Genomic DNA, 27,272 nt, shown 5'->3' with positions numbered 1-27,272 from the left:
TACCCGCCATGCAAGTCAATTCGTCACATCCCCTCATGTGTACCAGCGAAAAACAATAAACTGTGAACATCATACAGAGCAAGGAGAGTCACACTAGTATACATTGAAGAAGCGTTTCAAACCGAGACTACGCCAGCCAGGAATGTACAATTCTTCAGGAGGAATACGCTAACCCTGGCCAGTCCGCACTCGTCCCCCCGGCCAAAATCCACGTAGGGCAATCCCCACTGGCAGAACAAAGGGACAAGATGGCCGCTCTCGGCAGGGAGATGTCGTTCCGAAACAAAATGGACAGGACCATCCTCGACCAGATCCATGTACCCCACGGAATAGCGCCAACAGATTCTCCCAAAACTGTAAAATAATGAGAGTCAGAAGCGGAGCCAAATGAGCATGGGAACTCAGACTAAGTAGTTGATGCGTGTGTGGCGCCACTCCCAGAGGCAGCAAAGTCTCGGCAGAAACCATGAGCTCCGATAGAGGCGGAAACAGTGTAGCGCTGATGGAGTTAATGGGCACCAAGTCTCGGCCGCCAACACTGCCAGAAAGCTGAATTGTAGAACACTCTTGCGGCAACAATGTAGCCCGGTCCGGAGTAAGGATAGACAAAGCGTCCCAGTGAGAGAAGCAAACCGGTGGTGTGTAATCCGCCCCGGGCGTAGCAGCCTCAAGTTTCTCGCACAGCGACAGAAAGCCCACACGCATTTCTTCACGCAGATCGTGAATTGCGTTGAGAATAGAGCCATAGGTTAGAGCGGCCGGGGGTTCCATCTTCGCCACGGTCACAGGCGCGGCCCCCGAGGCAGGACAGCGCCCAGGGCGCCGCAGCACAGTCCAGTTCTTATCTGAGGCAACTTTAGCATACAGCGCAGTCGGATCAGCCATCGCAGCTGCTCCACCGGGGGAAACACAGGGGCGCATAGGCACAAGTACCGCCAAAACAACAAGGACTCAAGTCGCTATGTCAGGGCGGACACGCCAGCAGTGGATGACCCGCAATAGAAGCCCCACGATGGTAACAACGGAGCGGAAGCAGGCTTGTGAGGGACTTGTGGTATTCAAGTGTCCGCCATCATGGGGGTGGCGCAGCGTACCTCACTTGTAGGTCCCGGTAGCGGAGGCACCCGTGAAAACTCCCGGTCTGCAGGCACACAGTGAACAAGTGAAGGGCAGGCGCGGACAGTAGTAGATAGTAGCGCCAGTCAGGGCGCCCAAGTCACTTCGGATCCATAACCCCTCGTAGTTCCGGCAGCCGCCATGTCCGTATCCCAGCCTGGGTCTCGGTCACAGGGTAGAGACGGACGCCGCAGATCACTCGGCAATATAGCGGGTTCTCAGGCAGGCAGGGACCTCGGGAGAGCACCATTCAACGCAGCTCTCTTTCCCCGTCCTCTCGCTGGCACTCCGTGGCAGGAGAAAGGTCAGGATGTCGTCGCGAGGAACAAAGGATCGGGGAGCCGAGAGACTACACGTCCGTTCCCATCGCCATCTTGGCTCCTCCCTTTAAAAACATTATTGAGTCGTTTTAGAGCCCGGCCCGCGTGAGATTCGAACCCTGCCAGTAAGCTCATAACTTAGGTGCTATGCCTTTAAATCTGCAGTGCACGTCGGGACAGCGTTTCCAAACGCGGCAGTGTAGGAGATGAATGCGAGCATGGATTGACTCATGAAGGTATCAGCAACTTTTTACATTTTTCAGATTTCCTAGAGCATCGGAGTGTCATTCCTCCGTTTCATTTCATTTTGACACTAGTTTTTGCACTTTTATTTCAACGCAGCACTTTGAGGTTACAGTCGTAATGAACACACCATTTGATGTTTAACGGTGGACCCGGACACCAAAAGCCACGGAGACTGAGATTCTCTTTTTGAAAACATTTGTTATCGGTAAGCGGTTTACTTTGGTAATTCATCATATATTTAAGCGTTCACATTAGCAGATAGGTACATGATCCTCATCTTTGATATTCCAGAGCGTATACAAACTTCGTAGTGACGGATTCTTCACACAACATAGACTACTTTGTGTTTGATTCAGGGGCAGAGAAATCTTTCCTCTTTACTGAAAAGAGAACGAGTAAGATAACTTCTTGTTTAACCCGATTGGGTTATGGCAGCATGCTAGCACATTCACAGTATATAGGCACCAGCATGGAAAACATGTACTATCATCACCCCGCATTTGGTATCATAAGCGTTCTGCACAAGAAATACACCATTATTCACCCTTTGGGTTCCCCTCTCTTTTTATTTTTTCGCATGTTCTACACATCCTATGAGTGAAAATTTTATTTCACAAGTCTGTAATAGGTGAAGGTTTGTGCATCATAATGTATACAGCTGAGAACTGATAAATGCTAACTTTTGTGTTGCAGGTTTCCTGCGGATGATAAAATTGGAGGATTTTGCTGATTTTTGAATATTGTTTATTTTCCCCTGACGAAGGGTTCATATGTTGGAAATGCGTTGGGACTTTTGTTTATTCTAATCAGTATTTACCTCGTTGTACTGTTGTTTAGCTGAACTTTAAAATTTAATGAAACACATCAGACATGTGTTTAAATTGTTTATTATTCATGACCATGTATTAGTTATGTTTCTTTGTTGAATTTTTCATACAAATAATGAACAAAGTTCTGAACGAATATTCGAATCAATTTGGTTTATTGTCTTAAAAAAAAGAAAATTGTAGATAAATGGGGAGACAACAGATAGTTGTCCTTTAAGCTGTGCACCATGTTCAGACTTTGGTAGTCCAGAGCCTTCTTCACATTTCAGGTACATAACAGCAAACCATCAGTGTATAGAGCTAACTTACACTGATAAAGTTGAGATTTAAAAGGGTAAATTAAGTTGTCTAATCTAATAGTTTGAGCTAATGGCTCTATATAAATATTGAACAGCAAGGTTGAAATGGGACAGCCCTATCTTGTTCCCCTCTGAATGTTAAAGCTGGTAGTCAACATGCCATTCAGCAGGATTCTTTTAGATGCTCCCTGATAACATTTCCTCAGGGTCTGAATAAAAATAGGGCCAAAGCCCGTTGAACCAAGAACTTCCCAGAGGTACACCCAATAGACTCTGTTGAACGCTTTGGCCGCATCCAAGGCCACTATAGCCAAGGGGTCTGATCTTGCCATAGCCAAATCGATGTTACCAATCAACAGCTGTGTCTGCTCCTGAATATATCTCCCTGGTATAAAGCCCTTTATTATACACCTGCCAAAATAGCCAAGTTTGCCCCATTATCCACCCAAAAATGTCCAAGGTGCAAGACTCCCAATGCCAATGATATCCATATCTTCTATGAATGTCCTGAACTTAGACCTTTCTGGAAGGGTGTGGGGGACACTTTATGTGGCTTTTTTAAAGTCAATATTGAGGTTAATGCTTCACTAGTATTCTTTGGTGAGGATGGATTGTTCAGTTCGAATTTATTGCAGATTCATAGAGGGCTGTTGCTATATTTGGTCTTATTCGCCCGGGGAGAGATCTGCATGAAGTGGAAAGAACCACAGCCCCCGAAATGTGAGGATTGGCTTAAAGCCATGTTTGCCTTGGTTCGTTTAGATCAGAATGGAACTGGGGAAAGTGCGGCAAGCATCTGGCAGCCCCTAATGATTTGGGGCCAAGATTTGAAATTAATATAGTCCCAGATGGCTTCTCCCGGTCCAATGATTACACCAAGCCTTCATCAAACGGGGCTTGTCAGACTGACATAAGCAAGTTGGTAATGACGGCTTTCACTAACATCTGCAGAAGCTTATTGGTGAGATGAGGAAAAAAAAAGATAGGGCCATTCCAACGCATCAAAGGCCTTCTCTAGGTCCTGGAACATGCAGCCAGAGTCGGCCTACGTAGCTATAGCATACTCCTGGACTGTGAAGAATCTCTGTATGTTCAGGGAGGTATTTTGGGTGGGGACAAAGCCATTTTGGTCTGGGTGTATCAGGCTCTTGACCAGTGGGGCTGGTCAGGCAGCCACAATGGATGCTAATATTTTATAATCGGTGTTGAGTATAGCTAATGGTCTGTAGGAACCCAATGCGTCTAAGTCTCTAGCTGGCTTGGGGAGGGAGACTAACAGCGCTTCTCTCTGATTGGCTGTGAGCTTGAAATCTGCACTGACGTGTCAAATACTCTTTTGAGCTGAGGTGCCTATTTGCCAATGTGTCAGTTTATAGAATTCCGATGGTAGCCCATCCGGGCCCAGAGTTTTCCATGTGGCCAGGGAGCGCATAATCACCAGTATCTCCTCAGCAGTAATGTTGGTGTCCAATTCTAATCTCTGTTCCGGGGTTAGTTTGGGAGGGTAATGTCAGCTGAATATTGGTGAATCTCTTCTGCCGTTAAATGGGCTCTAGATTTATATAATATGGTGTAGTGTGATGTGAATTCCCAATGTATGTCGAATAAAGCATTGTCCCTTGTGAGGAGCGAATAGATGTGATAGCAAACCTAGCGTCTTTGTGCCTAATAAGCCAGGCAAGAAGCCTGCCTGCTTTATCCCCCGTATTGTGTGTACGAGCTGAGTGGGCAATGTAATTAAGACAACAGAGTCTTTCCAGTAGGTCGAGCATGTTCCGCCCTTGCCTCATGCAATCTAGCGTCGGTACGTGGGTCAGTAGCAGTTCATTTTTCGAGGTGCATTAAACCATTCTCCACCTTAGTGAGTTCCTGCTCAAGAGTCTTGTGCATGCCAGCTTTACTACCCAGGCAGTGGCCCCTAATTATGGTCTTGAATGCGTCCCATTCTATCAGAGCTGATGACACAGAGTCTACATTTTCAGCAACATAGTTTGACATGGCTTATCCCAGGAATCCCAAACTGATCAAGCGCCATCTAGGCATTGGTGATGGGGCATTTCCCCATTCTAATAAAGTTGTGTGTGGGTTATGGTCAGAGTGGGCTCTTCCAAGGTATAAGGCCTCAGTAATAATTGGCAAAAAGGTCTTCCGATACCAGTATCCTGCCAAGTCTAACATGTGAAGTGTGGGCTCCTGAATAAAAGGAATGGACCCGGTGTGAGGGATATTTGTGCCGCCAGGTGTCAGCCAAGTGCCATACACTGACCAGTTGTTTAAGGCCTTCATGGCCGTAACTGTTGGTGCCCCAGGTAGTGGGGGAAAGGAGCGATCCAGGGAGGTATTAAGTATGCTGTTATAATCCAACCAAAGTATCAGCGGCGTTCCATGCTAGGTCGACAGTTTGCCCGATAGGGAACCTAAAAAGAGCGCTTGTTCAGTATTAGGTGCGTAAATTGATGCAATTATGACTGGGTTACCGTTGAGACGTCCCTTTACCAAAACGTATCTGCCATCTGTGTCAATGAGGGATTTCTCCTTAATTTAGACATATAGGGCCCGATGTAGGTAATCCCAGATTACCGATTCTTAAATACCGAATCATACTGATTCGGTATTTAAGAACTGGCAATCAGGATGTAGGTAATTTTACAGATTTAATTACAGAATCGGTATGATTTGGTAATTACCGAATCGGTATTTACCAATTCGGTAATTGCCATTCCTTCCTATAGGCCTGGAGGCCCATAGGAATGAATGTCAATTACCGAATCGGTAAATACCAATTCGGTAATTGGGGAAAACATAGAAGGGTGGCAGGGTGTCACTTTGACACCCTGTTGCACCCCTGCATTGTGCATGGGTGCACATGTTGCAGGCATACATGTCTGCAACATGGCACTGTTTTAAAAGCAAAAAAAATGTTTTTTAAAGGGTTTTCATTATTTACCACCAACTTCTAGTTGGTGATAAATAACAAATTCTTAAACCCCTGTAGCACTGATTACAGTGCTACCTACATGTCAAAATACAGATTCGGTTATTTTACCGAATCGGTAAAATTACCGAATCTGTATTTTAACATGCCCCTACATCCCAAACTGCAAATACCGGTCGGTAACGGCCGTTACCGACCGGTATTTGCCTTCCTACATCTGGCCCATAGAGTTTTTTTATTGTCAATTGAACATAGTCTTTGTTCAGGTGTTCCAACGTCTTCGTCTCTTTCAGGTTCTTCTGAGTTCTTCCACACCAGCACCCTCGACAGAAACAAAGAAGCAGGTAAGTGTCTGCCCTTGTTTTCTAGAAGTGGTAGAAGTGGTGGTTACTCGTGTACTATGGGGAGGGGGTTGCGCGTTATCTATCTTTTTAACTCAACAAAAAAAATATTCTATAGGAAAGCCTCAGACAACTATTAAACCGGCTTTGGCCCTTGTGCCCCTCTTCTCTTAATCTACAGAGGAAGGTGTCTATCTATTCACCCCTCTTTCTTTGGCTTCTCCTCTGTTCTCTCTCTCTTCTCTTTTCTTTTCCTTTTCTTTAATTATTCTGTTAGCTCCTTTCTTGGGGTTATCCTTTTATTTCTTTCCTGTTCTCTGTTTTCCCCCCTTTTTCTTTTCCTTTTCTCCTCCCCTCCCCTTCTCACGCCTTCGTAGTTTGGCCCTAGCGTTGGTTTCTTTCAAAGAAACGGGCATACACCTGGTGGGGCAGGCCCAGAACCTTCGGTTTACTGACCGCGAGGAGACTCCGTCTCAGCCGGGTCTTCCTGATTTCTTGCAGACAGCACAGGCTCACTCTGCTCCGTTCCTTCCCTTGTTCCTCCTTGGGGACCTTTGTTGGTACCGCTTCCTCCAGCATCCAGTCCTTCTTCCTCGTCTTCCCCACAGCGCGACCTTCCATCTCACTTTTGATCCGGGTCAGACGTGATGACATGACTCCTCCCCTCTGTCTGACTTCCAGGCCAGGCAAGGCGGAATGGACTGTCTTCTGCGTTGCCTTCACCAGGTTGGTGACATATCACCATCCCTTGATTTTCCTCATCGGAGAAAAAGGGGAAAACGTGATAGGAAATCTGGCCTTAAAAGGTCTTTCCCTGATTTATGGAGTACTTCAAACTCAAAAGGTTGTAGTGAGAGAAACCACCTAAGCACCCTGGGGTTATTCCCTTTGTTTTTACTTAACCAAGTGAGTGTTGCTTGGTCTATATATAACACAAAAGGTTTACCCTCAAGGTAATATCAGAGTTTTTCAACTGCCCACTTAATGGCCAAACACTCTTTTTCTATTGTGGAGTAGAAACCTCACAGGGTAATAGCTTTCTGCTGATATATAAGATCGTTTTCTCTACCCCTTCATCATCATTTTTGCGAGCACAGCCCCTATACCTCCATGGGAGGCATCCGTTTGTAAAATAAAGACCTTGGTGAAATCTGGTGCAATGAGAACCGGGGCGGATGTGATGCTCTCTTTCCTTGAGTGGAAAGCTGTTAGTACTTCATTGGTAGGCTCTTGAAACCTAGTAGTAGACGTCCCCTTTTTTAACAAATCAGTCAAAGGTGCTGCTATGACGGAGTATTTAGGAATGAACCTATGATAATATCCTACTAACCCTAAGAAGGATCGGAGTGCCCTTTTGTTGTTTGGAAAGAGGATCTCAGTAATGGCCCGGATTATCTCAGTTTGGGGTTCAATCAGCCCATTGCCAAACAAATAGCCCAGGAATTTGACTTTGTTAAAACCTATTCTTGACTTCTTTGCATTTATGTGAAGGTTGACCTTTTCTAGATCTGCTAAGATTGCATGTAGATGTTTCAAATAGTCGTCCCATGAATGGCTGAATATAATGATGTCATCTAAATAGGCAGAGGAGTATTCAAGATGGTTTTTAAGGACTATGTTCAATAGCCTTTGGAAAGTGGAAGGGACCCATGGAGTCCAAAAGGGAGCACTGTAAAATGAAACAGACCAAAAGGGGAGGAGAAAGTTGTTTTCTCTTTGACTTCACTTCTCAAGGGGACCTGCCAATACCCTTTTGTAAGGTGGATCGTGGTAATGTATTTAGCATTTCTTATCCCTTCAATTAACTCGTCGACCCCAGGGAGAGGATCGACGTCTAGTTTGGACATTTTGATGACTACCCGAAAATCTATGCAAAATCTTGTACTCCCATCAGGTTTGGGAATCAAGACAATAGGAGAGGACCAGTTGCTCTGGGAGGGTTCTACACCTTCATTTTTAACATCTGTTCTAGTTCTGCAAGAACTGCCTGCTGGCTGCGGGGATTTAAGAGGGCCTTTGCTTTATCACGCTTCCTTTGGGAGTGAGGATAGAGTGTTGAGCTAGAAGTGTTTTTCCTGGGACATCAGAAAAGACCGAGACAAACAGTTGTAACACTTTGTTTAGTTCTTCCTTTAGTTCCTCAGATAGGTCTCCATTAATACTTAACTATTCTAGAGTGGATGAAAAGCTACGTTCTAGGTACCCTAGTTGTACATTTTGTGGTAAGGGATCAAGCCATTTTTTATGAGGTTTACGTGGAAAGTCTGTTTTCTATGTTTTCCCAATTGTAACTTATAAGAGAGGTTACCAACTTTGGCTATAATTTTAAAATGACCTCTCCATTCGGACTTTAGTTCATGAGAAGAGGTTGGTAATAATACTAGAACCCAATCGCCAGGTTGGTATACTAATAGCCTGTGTACTAATAGCCTTTTCCCTTTGTCATATAGTTGTTTTTGTTTCTTTTAACTTTTCTCTAGGTTCTTTGTTGCTAATTCTCGGAGCTCCCCAATACGGGCTTTCATTTGTTGGGTGTATTGTAATACGTTGTCTGCTTCGGGTTTTATATTGTTCGCCCATGCTTCTCTCGCGAATTCTAAAAGGGTTCAGGGTTTTCGGCCGTAGGGCAATTCGAAGGAGGAACAACCATTAGGGACCCGATTGAAGTTGAAGGTCTGGTTTGGTGTGGTTGTCCCTCCTACCCTCATTGATCATTCTGTTTTGTTTTCATTCGGATGGAAGATTAGCGCTCTCGGGTTATGTCTGTGGGGTCTCTCCCCCTCATGGGAGGAAATTCAGGGCTGAACTCATGAGTATGAATTGGCCATTTCAACAGCTTGCTCACTATTGAGTGCTGAATGTTGGCATAACCACTGTTGAGTCTGGTGAGGAAGAGCTTCAATAAACTGTTCAAGACAAATTTTGTCCACAATTTCTTCCTTGGTGGGATCAAAAAGGTATTAGCCATTTATCAACAGCCGTTCTCAATTAGAAATATAACACCTTTGGGGTGCCACCAGGTTTTCCCCTCTCTTGCCTGAATCGCAGTCTATATGCTTCTTTGTCTAGACCTGCCCTGTATAGTAGTACTTTCTTTACTTCCTCGTGGGTTGCAGTCCCTTGAGGATTGGCGGTTTGGTATGCTGCCTGGGCATCTCCGGACAACAATGGGGTTAGATAAAAAGGCCATCTTTCTAGAGGCCAGGCACATGCCCTTGCCGTACTTTCGAAGTTTGTTAAAAAGGCATCAAGATTGTTGCCAGGTAACAGTTTCTGTAAAGTCACCATTGGGTCATTGGGTGGGATTGTTTTATAATTTGTTGCCTGTACCTGCTCTTGAGCTAATTTGGCCAACTGATCTGTTTGAGTTTTTAAAGTGCCCGAAGCAACTCCTGATCGGCTTGGGTGGAAGTCATCTGGCTTTCCAAAGCCCACTCGAGTTTTCGTTGCCCTTGTATGTGATGCTCTATCAAGGCTTCCATGTTTTTCAATGGTAGGGTTAATGCCCACATTCTCCACCAAATGTGACCAAATGCCGGATGTGGTTGCTAAGAAACTCTTCAGGATGGTCATAAATGACTTTATTACTCCTTTATTTAGATGTATACAGTTATTTTATCGTCAATTGAACATAGTCTTTGTTCAGGTGTTCCAACGTCTTCTTCTCTTTTAGGTTCTTCGGAGATCTACCCCGCCAGCACCCTGGACAGAAACAAAGAAGCAGGTAAGTGTCGCCCTTGTTTTCTAGGTGTGGTGGTTACTGGTGGCACTATGGGGAGGGGGATGCGCGTTAGTTAAACTAGCTTTGGCCCTTGTGCCCCTCTTCTCTTAATCAGAGGAAGGCGTCTTATCTGTTCACCCCTCTTTCTTTGGCTTCTCCTCTGTTCTCTCTCTCTTTCTCCTTCTCGCCCAGGTCTTCCTGTATACTCGCAGATAGCAAGGGCTCACTCTGCTCTGCTCCTTCTCGCGTTCCTCCTCGGGGACCTTCTTTGGTACTGCTTCCTCCAGCGTCCAGTCCTTCTTCCCCGTATTCTCTTTCACCTTCCCCACGGTGTGACCTTCCGTCTCCCTTTTGATCTGGGTCAGACGTGATGATGTGACTTCTCCTCCTCCCCTGACTTCCGGGCCAGGAAAGGAGGAACGGACTTCTGTTGCGTTGCCGTCACCAGGTTGGTGACAACCCATTAACATAAAGTCTAATAAAACAAAAAATTATAAAGTAAAACATTAAAATATTTAATAATTTTTTTACTTACATTTTGCACTCCATTGAGTGCAACAGTAGGGAAAAGTGTTGGACAGAGGATAGGTAAAAATTACTATTCCCACTCCAATGAGTGCAACAATAGGGAAAGTGTTGGCCGCTAGTGCAAAAGTAGGGAAAGTGTTGGATAGTGGAGGTGTAAAAGTTACTATTCCCACTTCAGTGAGTGCAATGGTAGGAAAAGTATTGGATAGCGTAGGGGTAATAATTACTATTCCCACTCCAGTGAGTGCAACAGTTGGGAAAGTGTTGGATAGCAGATGGGTGAAAATTACTATTCCCACTCCAGTGAGTGCAACATTAGGGAAAGTGTTGGATAGCGGAGGGGTAAAAATGACTATTCACCCTCCGGTGAGTGCAACAGTAGGGAAAATGTTGGATAGCGGAGGGGTAAAAATTAATAGTTCCACTTTAGTCAATTCAAAATTAAAAACAAACAAAATATCAAATACAATACAAAAGATGTTAACAAACAAAAAAGAAAACATATATAAAAATATAAAAAATTACAAAAGATAGAAACATATTATAGTGTTAAAAATCTAATAATTACTTACAAAGATTATTTTATAAAAAAATATATATATTTTACAAACAAATAACTATATTTAATAGAAATTAATTATAATCAAAAACATTAATTGTTACATGCTTTTTTTTAATTTCCTACCCTATAACACCATACAATTCACAACAAATCTATTTTTTTTAAGTGTACCTCCATAATTAACATAATTAATTATCAAATAAACAAATATTAATTAAAAACAAAATTAAAACAGATAAAAATTAATTTACTCACCAAACTTTACCCCTATAAAACCAAAATCCACACACAAAATAATAAATTAAACAATTCTATAAATATTTATCAATTAATGAATGAATATCAATGAACAAATAATTATTAATTAATGAAACCTAAAATACTTTCATCCCTCTACCCCAATAAACACCACAAAACACACCTAAAAATCCTTACACAATTTCCTTAACTAATTGTACGTTATTAAATTAATATCAATTAACAACTTATTAGTTAATTTAAAAGAATGTACTTCCCCTTTACCACTATAAACCCCAATCTCAAATTAATTACACAACTGCCATATTTACTTTTTAATTAATTAAGATGAATTAACACTTAAATATTAATCATTATAAATAACTTACTTCTCACTGTATTCCCCAATAAACCCCACCACCCATTCCTAAAAAATGACACAATTAACATAATTAATTACAAATTAATTAATTCATTCATCATTAACAAGCAATTGATAAATAATTATTAATAAATCAATTCCCGGGGGCGTGGCTGCACGCGCTGCGTGATAGCCGCAAATCGAGTAGCTTTGGTGCCCGCGCCTGAAAACCACCGATTTGATCAAATTATCTTTGCCCTGAGTTGGGGTAAGGTTGCCAGAAAAGCTCTGGTTTCATCTGACCCTGATATCGGGTCCGCCGTATCCCCAGGGGCGGTACAGCATGTCCCGTAAAGTGCGGCCTGTAAGCCGGGACCTGTGGTGACGACCGAACCGCCTATAGTGCGTGGCAGTGCGGTCTGCGTGCTGCACTACACCAAGGCTTGGGGCCTAGTCCTTTGTGGTGAGGTGGGCGGCTTGGTGGCGTGACTCCCCACAAACATGGCACTTTGCCGGAGAGTGGTGAGACCCCCCTGAAGCCTGCGACGCAGAGAGCCTGCTGGCTGACCCGAAGAGGAGGTGCTGGTGCCATCTCGCACCTCCTAGTAGTTCCGTAACCAGCTTTGCCGGAGGGGTGCAACCGGAGAGTTGCAGGGGGCTGAGCAGCAGTGAGCGGACCCAGAGATCCTCCGGCCCCCGCATCTGCGTTCGATTGTGTGACGGTGTTCCTGTCGCCTCTGGGCAGAGCGCTGCCTCAGCTGATCGGGAGACCGAAGTGATTGGCCTCATCTCAGTGATATTGGACAGTAAGGGGGCCCCTGTGACACTGAGGCTTATACTTGGCTTGAGCACAGGAGTGAGGACCCGCTGGAGTGCATCCCTGGGTGGTGGGAATTGGGTGTCTGTCTGGGAGTCGCCTACTCTGGGTGCACCTCCCCCCCCTCCCCCCCTCCCCCCCAAGAGGCTATAGGGGTGCTGCTGTAGACTTGACCTGTAGTGTGCCCACAAAGAAACTTCACGCCTTATCTGCTGATACTCATGTGTGCAATACATTGTGACGGACATCGCCAAATACGTCGGTGAGGCCCAGGTCGGAGAAGGGCTGAGAGGAGGACTTCCCTCCCCCTTTCATGGGGGGCCGAAATGTCGGGAGGAAGAGGCCCAAAGACCATGCAACAAAATAAACTGGATTGTTACACCTGTCCAAAGGCAGCAATGCCTGAACACCTCACCTGTGATGAACCTACTAAGGGATCAGAGGCAGACCCCGGAACTCACCCAAACAGGACGTTATGGAAGCAATTGCTGGGGTTCTAACTTCGATGGAGCACCGGACGGACGCAATTGCGGTGGAGATGACACACATCCGAGCAGACCTCACCAAAATGAGTGAAAAGGTTAAGCAACTGGAGGTGACCTCCACCAGCCTTGTCAATGATGTCTCACACCTCAAAGGTGAAATCCAAGACCTGAAAACTTTCAGAAAGATCGCAGAGGACAAGTTGGACAAATATGAGGGACGCTCCAGACGCAATAATGTGAGAATTATTGGGGTCCCAGGAAAGGCCGAGGGGCAGGCTTCAGATGTGTTCGTTGCGGATCTGATACTCAACCATCTATGCCCCAAGGGCTTATCTAAATTCTTTGTCGTGGAGCGGGCCCGTAGGGTTCCCGAGGCGGCCCAAGGCCTGGGGCCCCTCCCCGCCTTATGCTTGCTAGGCTACTCAACTTTCACGACAGAGACATGATCCTGCAGAGTGCCAGAGTGGGACGGCCGCTTACATACAAAAATGCAGCAATTTTGTTCTTCCCGGACTTTACCCAGGCCATACAAAAACAGAGACTATACTTTATTGAACTAAAGAAAAGACTCAGAGAGAAGGGCCTGAAGTATGCAATACTCTTTCCTGCTAAAATACAGGTGGAAGCGGACGGAAAGGCCTGGTTCTTTGATCGCCTGGAGGCAGTGGCGGATTGGCTTGAGGGTTGGAGAGACAGTAAGGAACATAATGCTCGCTGATTGGCTTCAGTAAGAGGCGTTGATTTCAAAACATTTACTGGCTTGGTTGGCCCCAAATTGAGTCGCACCTGGGGGCCCATACCGAGGAAGGAAGAATCTGGATGCGGCGGACTCTTTGGTGGACCCTGATTGGTAGACTTGCATCGATGGGGCCTCTGAATCTCTCCAGCTCTAAGCTGTGTCCTGCTTAGCTACAAGGAATCCCATACCCACCACAGTAAGATTCATCAGCAAACGTCCCCACTACCCCATGATACCCTGAAGGGCCACCTTGGGCTCATGTGTAATGCTTTGTCCGTTATGTGATTGAGTGCTGTGATCAGGTTAAACCTTAGGTATTTTAAATCAAATTATTTCCATCAAATTGGATAATCTCCAATGGCTGTGATAGTACTGTGTCTAGTTAGAGGGAGCGCCTCCCATTCTGTCAGTTAATTCTAGATCTGGAGGATGTTGAAAAGTACACAGCTACTTCTATGAGGGATTTAATGGACGTTGTCGTTTTGGATAAGTTTACTAGGATGTCATCTGCATGAAATACAGCTTTGTGTTCTCCTGCAGCTGACATTAAACCCTCTATGTCCTTGGAATGATGGATGGAAGTTTTGCCAGGTGTTCTAGCTCTGAAATGATGTGCAATAGAGAAAGGGGGCACCCCTGCCTGATGTCTTTCTTTACTTTGAATTTCAGGGATATATAGATGTTACAGATTACAACTGCTGTTGGGTGGTGTAGAGCCAATTCATTTTTCATAAGTATTTTCTCATAGGCCTATCCTTTACATTACCAAAAACAGGTTCTCCCACTCTACCCAGTGAGGTGGAATAAAACACCTCTGATCTTTCTGAGCAGGGGACAGTAGCTCGATCCTCAGTCTGTTGGCCAGAGCTTTAGTCAGAATCTTAGGGGCATATTCTCAAGGAACTATCGCTGAGTTATCGGCACTTTATTGCAGCCAAAGTCGCGATACATTTAACTCCCCATTCACAAGCTGGTGCTAATAGCCCATATCACCAGTTTACCCACGATAGCAGCTGCAAAAAGCATCACCACTGACGACCCCGGCAACTATTGCTAATGAGATGCAGAGTAGGCGTTCCCGTGCAAAAAGCTGTTAAAACACCACTCCGCAACATTCCCAGTGACCAGCCAGATTGGCGATAAGAGCACAAAACATGCAATAAGGCACAATAGCAGCAGGAAACTAACACCTGCTCTGACCTGGTGCAAAGTCGGGTGACAGCCTACACCACAAAAGGGAGCCCAGCCCAGAGCCACAACTGAAGGGCAACAGATGCCATGGAGCCACTGATCATGCGGGCCGGACACCCAAGAGGGCCACAACACCCACGGCGACCACCCCCAGGACCAACCCCCCTCCCCCGGGGCCTACCCTGGGCACACCCCCACCTACCCCTGACCAAGATACTGCACATCAACGACACAAAACATGAACAAAAGCACCCACCTGATGTCGCACAATTACAACAATCAACAATCATGTGAGTACAGAAATCCTGATTTATTCATTCACCATTGAAAGTCCAAACAAAATATCACATTCCAATATGTCTACAAAGAACTATTTTGAGGAGTCCTGGCGGGGCATCCCTGGACAATCTGTGAGTCACAGCCTACAAGACATCATCCAAGATAAGAGGGTGTGTCAGGCACTCATCAAATGACAGAGAGAGAGAGAAAGAAAGAGAGAGAGAGAAAGAGAGGAGAGAGAGACAGGACAAGGAGCGCAAGGCCAATCGGGCCCTTGGCTCATCCAAACATGCCAAATGCTGCGTGTGTCTCGTAATTGGTGTAGCCCAAATCACAGGCCTGGCATCAAAGTCAGCGCGAAGGCAACATCACAATTAAGAAATGCAAGCAGTAGTCAGACTAAAATTAGGCATGAAAGCTACTTTGTATCAATACACAAGGCGAAAGGACAACCAAACCCCTTACCTTGGTCCTAAATGTGGCTGGCACACCCTGCGTGAGATATGATAGCAGCCTCCGACGACTCCCACACCACGAACTGCGCTTGTGAAAGACCAACGTGCTCACACCTCACACACACTTGTCCCTGCATGAACTACACCTGCAAGGGATGCCCTTGACACATTGGTTAAAAACAACCCATAATACGTCCAAACGTTGTACACACATATGACTCATTGACAAGAGCTGTGGCATATCGTCCACTGAACTGCCACCGGTCTGAGGATTGCCGGTGCTACGAGACCAACAAACGCAATGGCAGGCCATCCCAGGCACATGCACAACCCCTGTCATGTGAAACTGTACAGTGCACGAATGCTGCATGTGTTGGGATCTGTGCCAATGGCAGTTTTGCAAATCAGTTTCCGGCCAGAGCTTTAGTCAGCATCTTAGGGGCATATTCTTCTTCTTGCCTATGTCACCTGCATCCAGCCCTGGTTCCACTGTCGATCATGCACATTCGATAAGCCCATTGAGGTCTGCCTATCCAGTGCAACAGTAGCTGAACTGGATTATGACCTGACAGTGCGCAACCCTGTTGGCCCACGAACAGGAGTGTCACTGGGATACCCGTGCATGGGATGTACTGATCTTTGGCGTATGTGCTGGCAGTTGCGCATGGGAGATTGCACAACCCCTTGTGTGCAGTGACCACATCGAGGCGCTCCCTTATTGGGCTGTGTTGCAGATTGGTGAAACGGCGTGGACTGAGCACATCTGCCCGAACCAGTTAATGGATTAGCTCACCCTGGTGTTCCTTGAACCCGACAACGAAATACTATTGGAACACTTTGCCCATGAAGCTGCTCTCGCATTCATGAACGATTAACTACTTTCCTGCAGCCACATCAGATTGTCACCCGGAGCACAGGTCCCAACAACTTGTTGCATCATGGGGAATGCTCGGAATGCTCACATATCACACCACAACAGTTCACATGTCTGCCTTCGTCTGGACTCAGAATGCATGTGCGTGGAACTGCGCGTGTGTACCCACACCTGTGCAAGGTGATGCACTTCCATAGGCGGAGCAGCACAGCGTCGTTTGGCAATGTTCCCAATTCGGACATGCTGCTGGGGGAAGAGTACACACATGGCAATGCAGCATGACATGTGACCTTGTCGGAGCCTTTCACCTGATCACTGTCAGCAGAGCAGACAGTCAGCGCAGTCCAGTGGCACTGCACATGCAGATCCCATGGACTGGGTGTTGTGTACCCTCACACGGGGCAATGAGCAGACACCAAACATCACATGACTCATCCAGCGAGGCAAGGTGGGCTGAGACCGTTGCCATCCGTAAGGATTCTGTGTACATTTTTGCCTCCCCTTCTCATGCACCTCGACATGTTCCCATGCTGCGTGTAAGTGTCTTCAGCATTTCCTTCCATGTTGTGGCCGTTGCCTTGTCTGTACTGACACGCACATGCCAATAAATTATACGCACCTTCACTTGTGGCTAACTGTGATGAGGGTTGATTAGATTGACAAATCGTATGCCACTATGATCATCGTCGCTACACAGAGAGGAACTGACTGACACATGTACAATGGGGGTGGGTCCCTTTTGACAGCTCCACCTCTGTGTGCCAGACATTGTGTTTGTGATAGTTGCTGACATACCTGTGCACTTACGTGTCTTCAGCAATGTGTGTATGGTGTCCAACCTCTAGCCATGTGAAGCAGTGTTATACATCAAAACAGAATGTGTCCACACAGATGTGTGTGAGTAGGTATTCGAAGTGACGTTCTGTTGTCACATGTGATGTAGGACACCACTTCTGGCCTGCTACCAATCGAGTCATTACTACACACAGCCCAATTCAATACACAATTGAGCTCACCCAACACTGCAAGGGTCAAACCCACAACAAAGGTTCTACCCTTCATGCAATCATAGCCAAAAATGAAACAATAACCATCAGTAACATCCTCCCAATCGACTGGTCAGACCACCACATAATCATATTCAACATCAATCAAACCCTAGCTTCCCCAGTCAAAACACAAATTACCCATCCAAGGAGCAGAAACCTCAATGCCATCCCCCTTCCTGTCCTCGAAGAAACCATAACTTCACTACTCCCACCCTCCACAGACAACCTCAACACGGTCGAGCTCACTACACTGTACAACAGTACAATGAGAACTGCTCTCGACCAACTAGCCCCCTGAAACTGAAAAGAGTCAGAGACATCCCCTCCAGAGCCTGGTTCAACAAAGACCTCAACTCCGAAAGAAGAAAAGTTAGAGCTGCTGAGTGACTCTGGAGAAGAAACCAATCTACAATCAACCTCCTCCTGTTCAGAAAAGAACGTACCAATTACAGAGAACACATAATCAAGGAAAAAGCCTCCTTCTTCCGGAACACACTAGACAAAGTAAAAAACCCGCCCAAATAACTTTTCAAGATCACCCAGAAACAGACCTCCAAGCCCACCAAAGTAAACCCCCCTGCCTCCAAACTTCAGTGTAACAACCTGGCCAAATTCTTCAATGATAAAATCACCAACATCAAGCTCTCCCTAGTCCAGCACCCTCAACCCCAACACAGCAAATCCTCACCCATAGCCATACCATACCCAAACCCAGCTCACGACATGCTCCCCGAAGACGAGACCCCTTTTCTGTCAACCTCCAAAACAAGCCCACACCCTAGACACCCATCCTTTTCCAACTGTTGGAAGGACTTCAAACGTCCCCCCAAAGAGGACATCTCCAATGTGATTGCCAACCTCCAATCACTATGCCGACCGTCTACCCGCCTCCCTGGCTAAGGACTTCAACCTCACCCTAACCCATTTGTGGATAAAGATTATCCCTAAGCAACGGACTGATGCCCGACTGCCTCAAACAAGGTCAAGTCACCCCCTTCTAGAAAAAAAACAGATGCTTACCTGAATGACCTCAAAAACTTCAGGCCCATCACCAACCTTCCCTTCCTAGCTAAAATTCTGGAGAAATGTGTTCTCGCCCAACTGAACCAACACCTTGAATTGAACAACCTACTTGACTCACACCAATCCGGGTTCAGAAAGAGATGCAGCACGGAAACCGCTATACTGAGCATTACTGATGACATCACAACTCTTAACAGATGCTGCCTACTTGTCCTCCTCGACCTATCAGCTGCTTTTGACACAGTAGACCATGAGGTACTCTTAGACGCCCTACAAAAGTGTATTGGAGCAGAAGGCAATGTCTTAAAATGGTTCTCCTCATTTCTACATAACCGCTCCCAATCTATAAAAATCAAAAACTCAATGTTCAACACCTCCTCCTCAACTAGAGGTGTCCCCCAAGGCTCAGTCCTCTCCCCCACAATCTTTAACATTTACATGGAACCACTCACCACCATTCGAAAACAGGCAAACATTTCCTACCACCTCTATGCTGAGGACACCTAGCTGTACCTCGAGATATCTTCCCTCAATGACATCCTCCGACTCAACTCCACACTATCAAAAGTAGAAAATTGGATAACACTCAACCACCTCAAACTAAACCAAGATAAAACTGAAATCCTTGTTTTCTCCAATCACGAACAACCCCCTCAAATCCAAGAATGGATAAACAACCTTGACTCTCTAAACTGCAATCTTACTCCAGCAATCTCAGCGAAATTTCTAGGGATCTTTCTAGACTCAAGTCTCAACATGAGCTCACACATAAACTCCACAGCAAAAGGCTCCCTCACAACCTAAAACTCCTCAACAAAATCAAACCTTTCATACCCCCAATGACCTAAAAATCACAACACAATCTTTAGTTCTCTCCAGACTTGCCTATGGAAACGCCACACTAACTAGGACGGCAAAAACACGCATAGCCCCCATGAGAACCACCCTAAACGCAGCAGCAAGAATGGTCACAGGCACCAAGAAATACGACTACATCACCCCTGCATTACAGGAACTAAAATGGCTACCTGTCGTAATTTGACAATGGCCGGGTTAGCGCTTAGCTGTACTACACGTTTTCCCGCTTAACTTGGCTATACTTGGAAACGCCATCTTGTGTGTTACGACGGCCATCTTAGATCATGAGCGGCCTCGTGGCCAGCGTGCCCTTTAGTCCGTTGTCCGTGCCTCTGACTACTCGAGTTTTGCCCAGCAACAGGCTATTTTTAGTAACGGTCAAGCCTGTACATGCGCAGTCCCAACTGACCAGTCACCCCTCAGGAATGTGCCGCCAAACTGACCAGTGGGGTTGTAACCCCTCCAATGAGCTGGCTGTATTCCAAAAAATGACCATATATGTACATTACGCTCTGTAACTCTGTACCGCCTATTGTTTTATTACCTGTGCAAATTGTATAAAAGAACGGGTCACACCGATGTTCGGTGTGATACTTCTTGCATTACCGAAGGGTGCTGTAGGAATGTACCACCACCCCATGGGGTCTTAATAAACTTGTTCTTTGAATTTTTCAGTTTCCGTGCCAACAGTTCTTTGAATGTAAGTGGGTTATCTTTGGAGCATGTAGGCCTTGGGAACCCGATACTACAAATTGGCGACCACAAAGGGACTCATCGGCGACTCGGATGCCCGAAGGAGAGGTCGTGGCGAAGGTTTGGAAACTCGCCATGGACGCGTACGCTGCCACCGAGTGACCCGAGTCTTGGCACCCGTGGTGTTTCTTCCTTTCCTTCTGATCTGACCTTCCAGGTGGCGCCGGTCTCCGACTGAGTTCTTGATCGTCTGCGTTGCTGGATAAAGTGCCGTTTGGCGGATTCGATTAAAAGACCTTGGCAGTTGGAATCTGGACCTTTGAGACTTTGGGTAAGATTTGTGATCGGTAAGGTAGTCTGCGGACGCTTACTGAAGTTCTGTGATTTGTGATCGGTAAGGTAGTCCTCGGACGCTTGCCGAAGTTCTATGACCTATGACTTTTATTTGAGTTAGCTAACATTTGTGAGTTTGTGAACTTTGAATCTATATGTGTAGTGCACTTCACATAGGCAGGCATGTAGAGATGTTTCTCTAACCTTTTTTTCCTCTGAGCGGCACATTTGTGTGAAGTACTGTAAGTGCCATTTTATATGGTATCACGCTTTCGTGATACTTTTTGAACATGCCTGTTTTAAGCACACTCCGAGGGATGTGCTGTCTTGGGAATGGTACCTTAATTAGGTTAGCGGAATCACAGCCGGCTCCCCCAGAAGGAACACCAAACCGTGAGATGTACATTAAATTCGGCCTTCCCCCTATAATGTACAGTAAATTATGGAATAAGTACACTAAATCGGATCCTGAATTGCAATGGCCTCTACATGGGTCGTTCGATTTGCGTAAAGTACAGTTTGTGGAGCAATGTTTGTTTCAACGAATGTCTAGACAAAATATGTTTGATTGTGTGCGAATGTGGGAGAAAGCGGTGCGGGAGCGAATGAAACGTTTGGTTGCCTTGGCGGACAAAGAGCAGCGCAAGGCTGCTCGTGATAAGGCTTTACAGCTTGAGGAGAAGGAAGCTCAGGAGAAGAACGAGAGGGAGGAACGGGAACGTAAATTGCAAACGACTGGTCAATTCCCTATTCGTCGACCGCTTTACCCTGTCCTTAATAATGAAATTGATGATTTTTCATTGTTAGATCGATCACCGCCTCCGTACGTTTCGCCTACGGCTCCAACTGCAGACTCGGATGACGAAGGACAGGATAAGCCGGGAAAGAAGGGTGCATCTGGTGTCAGGTTTTCTGCGGAGAGATCCGCACATTTACGTAGTTGGGCTCGTAAAGTGAATACGAATTTTGTTTCTCAGTCTGACGTTGTTACTGAAAGGGGTAATTGGACAGAGCAAGAATTACTGTATTTTTTGGCTACTTTGGCAGAGGAAGTTGTTATTGCATATCGTCAACTTTCGGATACGCTAGAACCTAAGGTTGTGTCAGTTTATCGTGAGAATCTGGATAAAGGTATATTTGATCTTACAGATGTTGATGCCCTTTCCAAGCAACTGATCCAGCTGCGAGATGCGACTACCAGATTGCGGGAGGAGCGGAAAAAGAATAAGGAGTCCGGGCCGGAGTCTAATGGGCAATCTAAGGAGTGTTCTCTCCGGGGTTCAGATAAGAGTTCTGCAATGCATGTTATGCCTATGCGTGAAGCCGCACCTTTGTATGTTCCACCAAAAGGGGAAGGTACAGATGATGATAAAATGTCAAAGGATGCGAAGGGGTATTTTATATATAACTGGGTGTATACGCCTTGGAATAGAGCAGATGTTATGGCGTTGAAAAATTCTTTACCTGACCTTCGTAAAAATCCGGCAGCGTTCTATGAAGGGGTGGAAGGGGCTATTTCATCTTGTGTGATGACTCTTGTCGACATAGATTTGTTTTTTGGGTTAATTCTTCCGCCTGACATGTGGAGACTAATTTGTAAAAATAATGATGAAACAATACTTGGGGGAACATGGAAAGAAATAAATGCAGCTGATTTAGACAGGGAACCGGCATGCAAGCCATGTCAGCTGATTTTAGACCTCCCGGCGGCTATTTTGATTAAATTAAAAACGCTCGTCCCATCTAAAAAGATCGATTGGACCATGTTAGCGTCGTGCAAACAAAAGCCGGATGAAACGGTTTCAGATTTCTTTACACGCTTCGAAGAAGCGTTTCATGATTACAGTGGTCAATCGTTAACAGACGATACGGGTAGGCATTTGTTTGTAGATAAGTACGTGGCTAATCTCCTACCGGAGATTGCAAAACGATTGAAATCGAGTGAAAGTTCCTGGGCCACGGCGACCCCTGCGTCTTTGTTAACTATGGCTCAGTATTATGAGCTGCAGGAGTTGGAGGCTAAAGAAAGTGTTGATAAGAAAGTGAAGGCATTGAAAACGAAGGTGATGTTGGCACAGGTTCGTGGAACACAGGGTAGAGGGAATGATAGAGGTAGACGAGGTGGAGGCAATACGTCGTATGGTCGCACGGATATAGCGGAGGATCAATGTGCGTATTGTAAAGAGTTTGGGCATTGGGCTGAAGATTGTCCGGTACTTCGTGAACAACGTAGTCAGCGTGGTCGAGGAGGTGGTAGGTCGAGGGGCAGTTATACGGGGGCGAGAGGTGGTGGAGGTGATCGTGGAAGGGCTGAAGAGAGGGGCCGTGGCCAGGATGAACGAAATGCTTTTGATAGACGAAATCAATATCAGATATCAGAGGGTGAGAATGTGGAGCATCAGGAGTATGTGCATGCATAGGATTGCGTAGGATGGGGTACGGAATCAGTTGAAGTGCCGGTAGATCAGAAAGGTCCATATGTATCAGCGGGCATTTTGGGTTCTACTGATCAATTTTTAGTTGACACAGGAGCTACCCGTAGCGCTTTGTCAAAAAACTTGGTTCCGAGGGCTCCCCTGTCTGGCGAAACGATAACATGTGTAGGGTTTGATGGCACACCCTCCCCTAGCCCATTGTCGAAACCCCTTGCACTTTGTCTGGACAAATTCTTCAGTTTTGGTCAATTTTTGCTATCTCCCCATACACCAGATAACATCTTGGGCATTGATTTGCTTAAATATTTTCGAGCAACGATACGGTGCGCTCCCGAGGGAGTGCGGGTTATTCTTAATGACAATTACCCCGAATTAGACAGGTTTTGCATTATACTAGACTCTCCAGCTTTGGCCTCTCTCCCGCACACGTTATGGGCGACCTCAGATACGGATGTGGGAGAGATGGGTATTCCACCTATTCGAATTACTGTAAAGGAGGGAGTCTCCCTGCCACGTGTGCCACAGTATAAGATTTCTAGGGAAGGTGAAATTGCCCTGACACATATTGTCCAAGATTTAATAACTGCAGGAGTGGTGGAGGAGGTTCCTTACAATGTTTGCAACAGCCCTATTCTTCCGATCCTTAAGAGAGATACTGACGACAAAATCTATCGTTTTATTATTGATCTGAGAGAAATTAACAAAATTGTCATTCCCCAATACCCGGTGGTCTCTGACATTACAACTTTGCTTACACTGGTGCCACCAACGGCAACGACCTTTAGTGTTATTGACTTGAAAAATGCATTCTTTTCTATCCCTGTCCATCCTGATAGCAGGTATTTGTTTGGCTTCACGATAAATAGTAAATGGTATAGATTTTGTCGTGTTCCTCAAGGTTACACTGAGAGCCCGAGTATCTACAGTCAGGCTCTGAAAAGACAGCTTGATTCCTTTGAGTTACAGTCTGGGGTTGTCCTTATCCAGTATGTGGATGACCTTTTGCTTGCTGCAGACTCTTATGCACAATGTGAGGAGAGTACGATTGCTTTGCTTTCTTTTCTGGCACAGAACAATCACAAGGTCTCTAAGAAAAAGCTTCAATACTGTAGATCCAAGGTGACCTACCTCGGTCATCTTTTGTCTAAGGAGGGGCGTGTATTAACATCAGATCGAATTCAGGCGATTTTAGACACACCGGTCCCCCGCACGCAGAGAGATGTACGTGCCTTCATAGGTTTAACGTCCTTTTGTAGACAGTGGATCATGGGGTTTTCGCACATTATAAAACCTTTGCTAGCGTTACTGTCCAAAGCTACACCAATGCCCCTTGAATGGACAGATGAATGTCAAAATGCTTTTGAACAATTGAGACAGGCCCTTTGCTCTGCCCCCGTATTAGGTACACCAGATTATACAAAGATTTTCACGTTGTACGTGCACGAGAAAGATGGGTGTGCGTTATCAGTGCTAGTGCAAGTACACGGGGACAAACAAAGGCCATGTGCATACTTCTCGGCGGTTCTTGACCCTGTAGCACGGGGGTTACCTGGGTGTTTTCGAGCAGTTGCAGCAACAGCGGTAGCTATACGACAGAGCGAGGGAATAGTGTTATCGCACAAACTGTTAGTGTTAGTTCCCCATGCAGTAGATGCCCTGTTGAATCAAACAAAGACCCAATATCTTACGAGCGCACGGTTGACAGGATATGAGCTCACACTTCTGGCGCCACATATCACACTGAAAAGATGTGCTACCCTGAACCCTGCCACTTTATTGCCCTATCCGGTCGAGGAGGGTCAGGAAGAAAAACATCACGATTGTGTTTTCCTGACCGAGGAACAGACAAAGGGTCGTGTCGACTTACAGGATTTGCCACTTCCAGATGTGGATGGGGAACTGTGGGTTGATGGATCGTGTGTGAGGCTGTCAGATGGTACGACTTCTGCAGCCTACGCGATCACGACACTTAAGACAGTGGTAGAAACAGCTAGAATACCACAGAAATCGGCTCAAGCTGCAGAGCTGATAGCCTTGACAAGAGCCTGCGAATTGAGTGCTGGCCTATGTGTGAACATATACACAGACAGTCGGTATGCTTTCGGAGTAGCCAATGACTTCGGACTACTCTGTAGAGAACGTGGGTTTTTGACTTCTCATGGAGAACATATTATGCACGGAGAACTAGTGCGTGATCTCCTAAATGCGTTGCTTTGCCCAAAGAAAGTAGCAATAATTAAGTGCAGTGCCCATAAAAAGATCACCGATAAAGAGGGTCAGGGAAATGCCTTTGCGGACAACATAGCGAGACAAACGGCTATGTCTCGAACTGGCTACCCTATGTACGTGACACAATCACAGGCTGAGCGATGGTATGATGCTAGAGCAGAGATACTAGATATTCAGAAATCTGCTACTGAATCAGAACTTGCGGCATGGGCAGCAGATGGGGTGCTAGATGATGAAGGTTGTTGGAGAAGCAAGGACATGGAGAGATGGAAATTGCCTGCAGCTTACTTGCAAGCAATGGTCCAGATGACACATGGGTTGGCGCACGTGGGGGCTCTTGCAATCACTCGATTGTTAACACGAGTTTGGGAGCATCCCGAGATTGCCAATACTGCTAAAAGAGTAGTGCAGACCTGCCTGATATGTTTGCAGCACAATCCTGCAAAGGGGACCCATACTCCGAAAGGAGGGTTCGTTCCACCTTCTGCACCATTCGAGGTACTCCAAATGGATTATATCCAGCTTGAGCGTTGCAACAACCTGAAGTATGTCTTAGTGGTGGTATGTGCTTTTAGCAAATGGGTTGAGGCTTTCCCCACGAAAGACAATGCAGCTCTGACAACAGCTAAGGTGTTGCTTAAGGAGTTCTTCCCTCGATTTGGAGTTTGCAAATTTTTGTGGAGCGATAATGGGCCTCATTTTGTTGGGAAAATTGTGGAGTATGTGTTGAAGGGTTTGGGGATTCAGCAGAAGTTTCATGCTGTATTCCACCCTCAGTCGGCAGGTCTTGTTGAGCGGTATAATGCCACGTTGAAACTAAAACTGGCTAAGATTGTGGCGTCTACGACATTGAAGTGGCCGGATGCCTTACCGCTAGCATTGCTCTCTCTCAGATCAGTGCCCCACTCTCGAACAGGCCTCACACCATATGAAGTGGTGTTTGGAAGGCCTATGAATATTTGGGGAGTGCCTAAGCCGCGATTGATACATGATGTGCCTTGTATAATGATGAACGATTATTTGGCACGATTAACAAATGATTTGCTTTCTATTCATCAACAGGTTCGAGAAGCGCTCCCTGACAACTCTACTGGAGAGGGCCACAATCTTCACCCTGGCGACTTTGTGATGTTGAAGTCGTTTGAGAGGGCGAACAGCTTGGAACCGAGGTGGCGTGGCCCCGAGCAGGTCCTTCTGGCGACTCGAACAGCTGTACGAGTGACCAACAGAAAGCGGTGGGTGCACTCAACCCATTGCCGTCGTGTTTCTCCTGATCTGGTGAATCCTGCTGTGTTGACCGACTACAAGGAGATCCTGGAGAAAGAAAAGAGCCCAGCTGTGACATCGGCCGAAGATGAGGGAGCCTTCCCGGACCACACGGTTTCTGGACGAGAGCGCTATAATCTGCGGCCACGATAAGAAGATTTTTTGGTTTTCGAGACTGGTTGGTTAACGCTCTGGGGTTTGTGAAACGGAAACCGGGAATCTCAAGGGGGGGGGGATCAGTTCTGCCAAGAGTAGCGACACCCGTCTTGACCCCGGAGAAGAAAACAACGGCTACCTCGGAGCTCAGCACCGTATTTTTCCTTTTTAGGTGTAAATACACACATATGTACATTTGAGACTTTGTGAACTTTTGAGTCCTTTTGAGACATTACGAACTTTTTGAACTATGGCGTCTTCTGCATCGCGAGACAAAAGAATACTTGGTGCCATCCTTTTCGTCTTGACAATTGTGGTAATAGCAGTAATAGCCTGGGTGGTTGAACTTGTAGTGCCTGCACGTGAACACTTGCTGCCGACTACCCCGGCTCCATCTGAACATTTTCATTTCACTTTGCCTTACCATGAAGAACGGCACCGACAGACTTATTTGAACAATAGCTTTATTCAGATCCTGCATCATACGCATAATATGACTAATACGTCTAATTGTTGGGTGTGTGGGATGTTGCCCGGGCACCAGAAGAAAGGGGGCACTCCACTCATTCCACTCCCGTTTTCACATAATGGATCTTGCAATGCCTGGTACACTCTTCTTTTCACTTTGAGATGGCCAACAAAAGGGGGGGTGCTTTTCCGTTTGAATAAAATTTGCTACCATGACCGGGATGGGTATCCACGAGCTGAGGGTACTCGATTTGAATGGGAGGAGTACCGCCCCGATAACGCATCTGTCTCACGTGTTTACAGCAATCAACGGAACATCAACGTATCCAGCTCACATGTTATTAATGTTATTGCCACTAAAGCTGATTTGTGCATACGTAATAAAGGTACAATTCCGGTGGGGAAAAGTGAATGTAACATCACACTTAC

The 27,272-nt window shown here is 46.0% G+C and overlaps 1 protein-coding gene across 1 annotated transcript in view; it reads left to right on the top strand.

The window, feature by feature from the left end:
* LOC147683273 (uncharacterized) overlaps positions 1 to 27,272 on the top strand; it is a 1,451,334-nt gene that overhangs the window by 196,888 nt on the left and 1,227,174 nt on the right. Inside the window, exons 3-4 of the mRNA XM_086943731.1 lie at positions 6,037 to 6,087; positions 9,758 to 9,808. Coding sequence (XP_086799857.1) covers positions 6,037 to 6,087; positions 9,758 to 9,808 — 102 coding nt within the window. The remainder of the gene's footprint in view (positions 1 to 6,036; positions 6,088 to 9,757; positions 9,809 to 27,272) is intronic.

The sequence above is a fragment of the Lissotriton vulgaris genome, chromosome 11 (genome assembly GCF_964263255.1).
Source record: "Lissotriton vulgaris chromosome 11, aLisVul1.2, whole genome shotgun sequence".
NCBI classification, from domain to species: domain Eukaryota; kingdom Metazoa; phylum Chordata; class Amphibia; order Caudata; family Salamandridae; genus Lissotriton; species Lissotriton vulgaris.
This window is presented reverse-complemented; position numbering and strand designations above follow the sequence as displayed.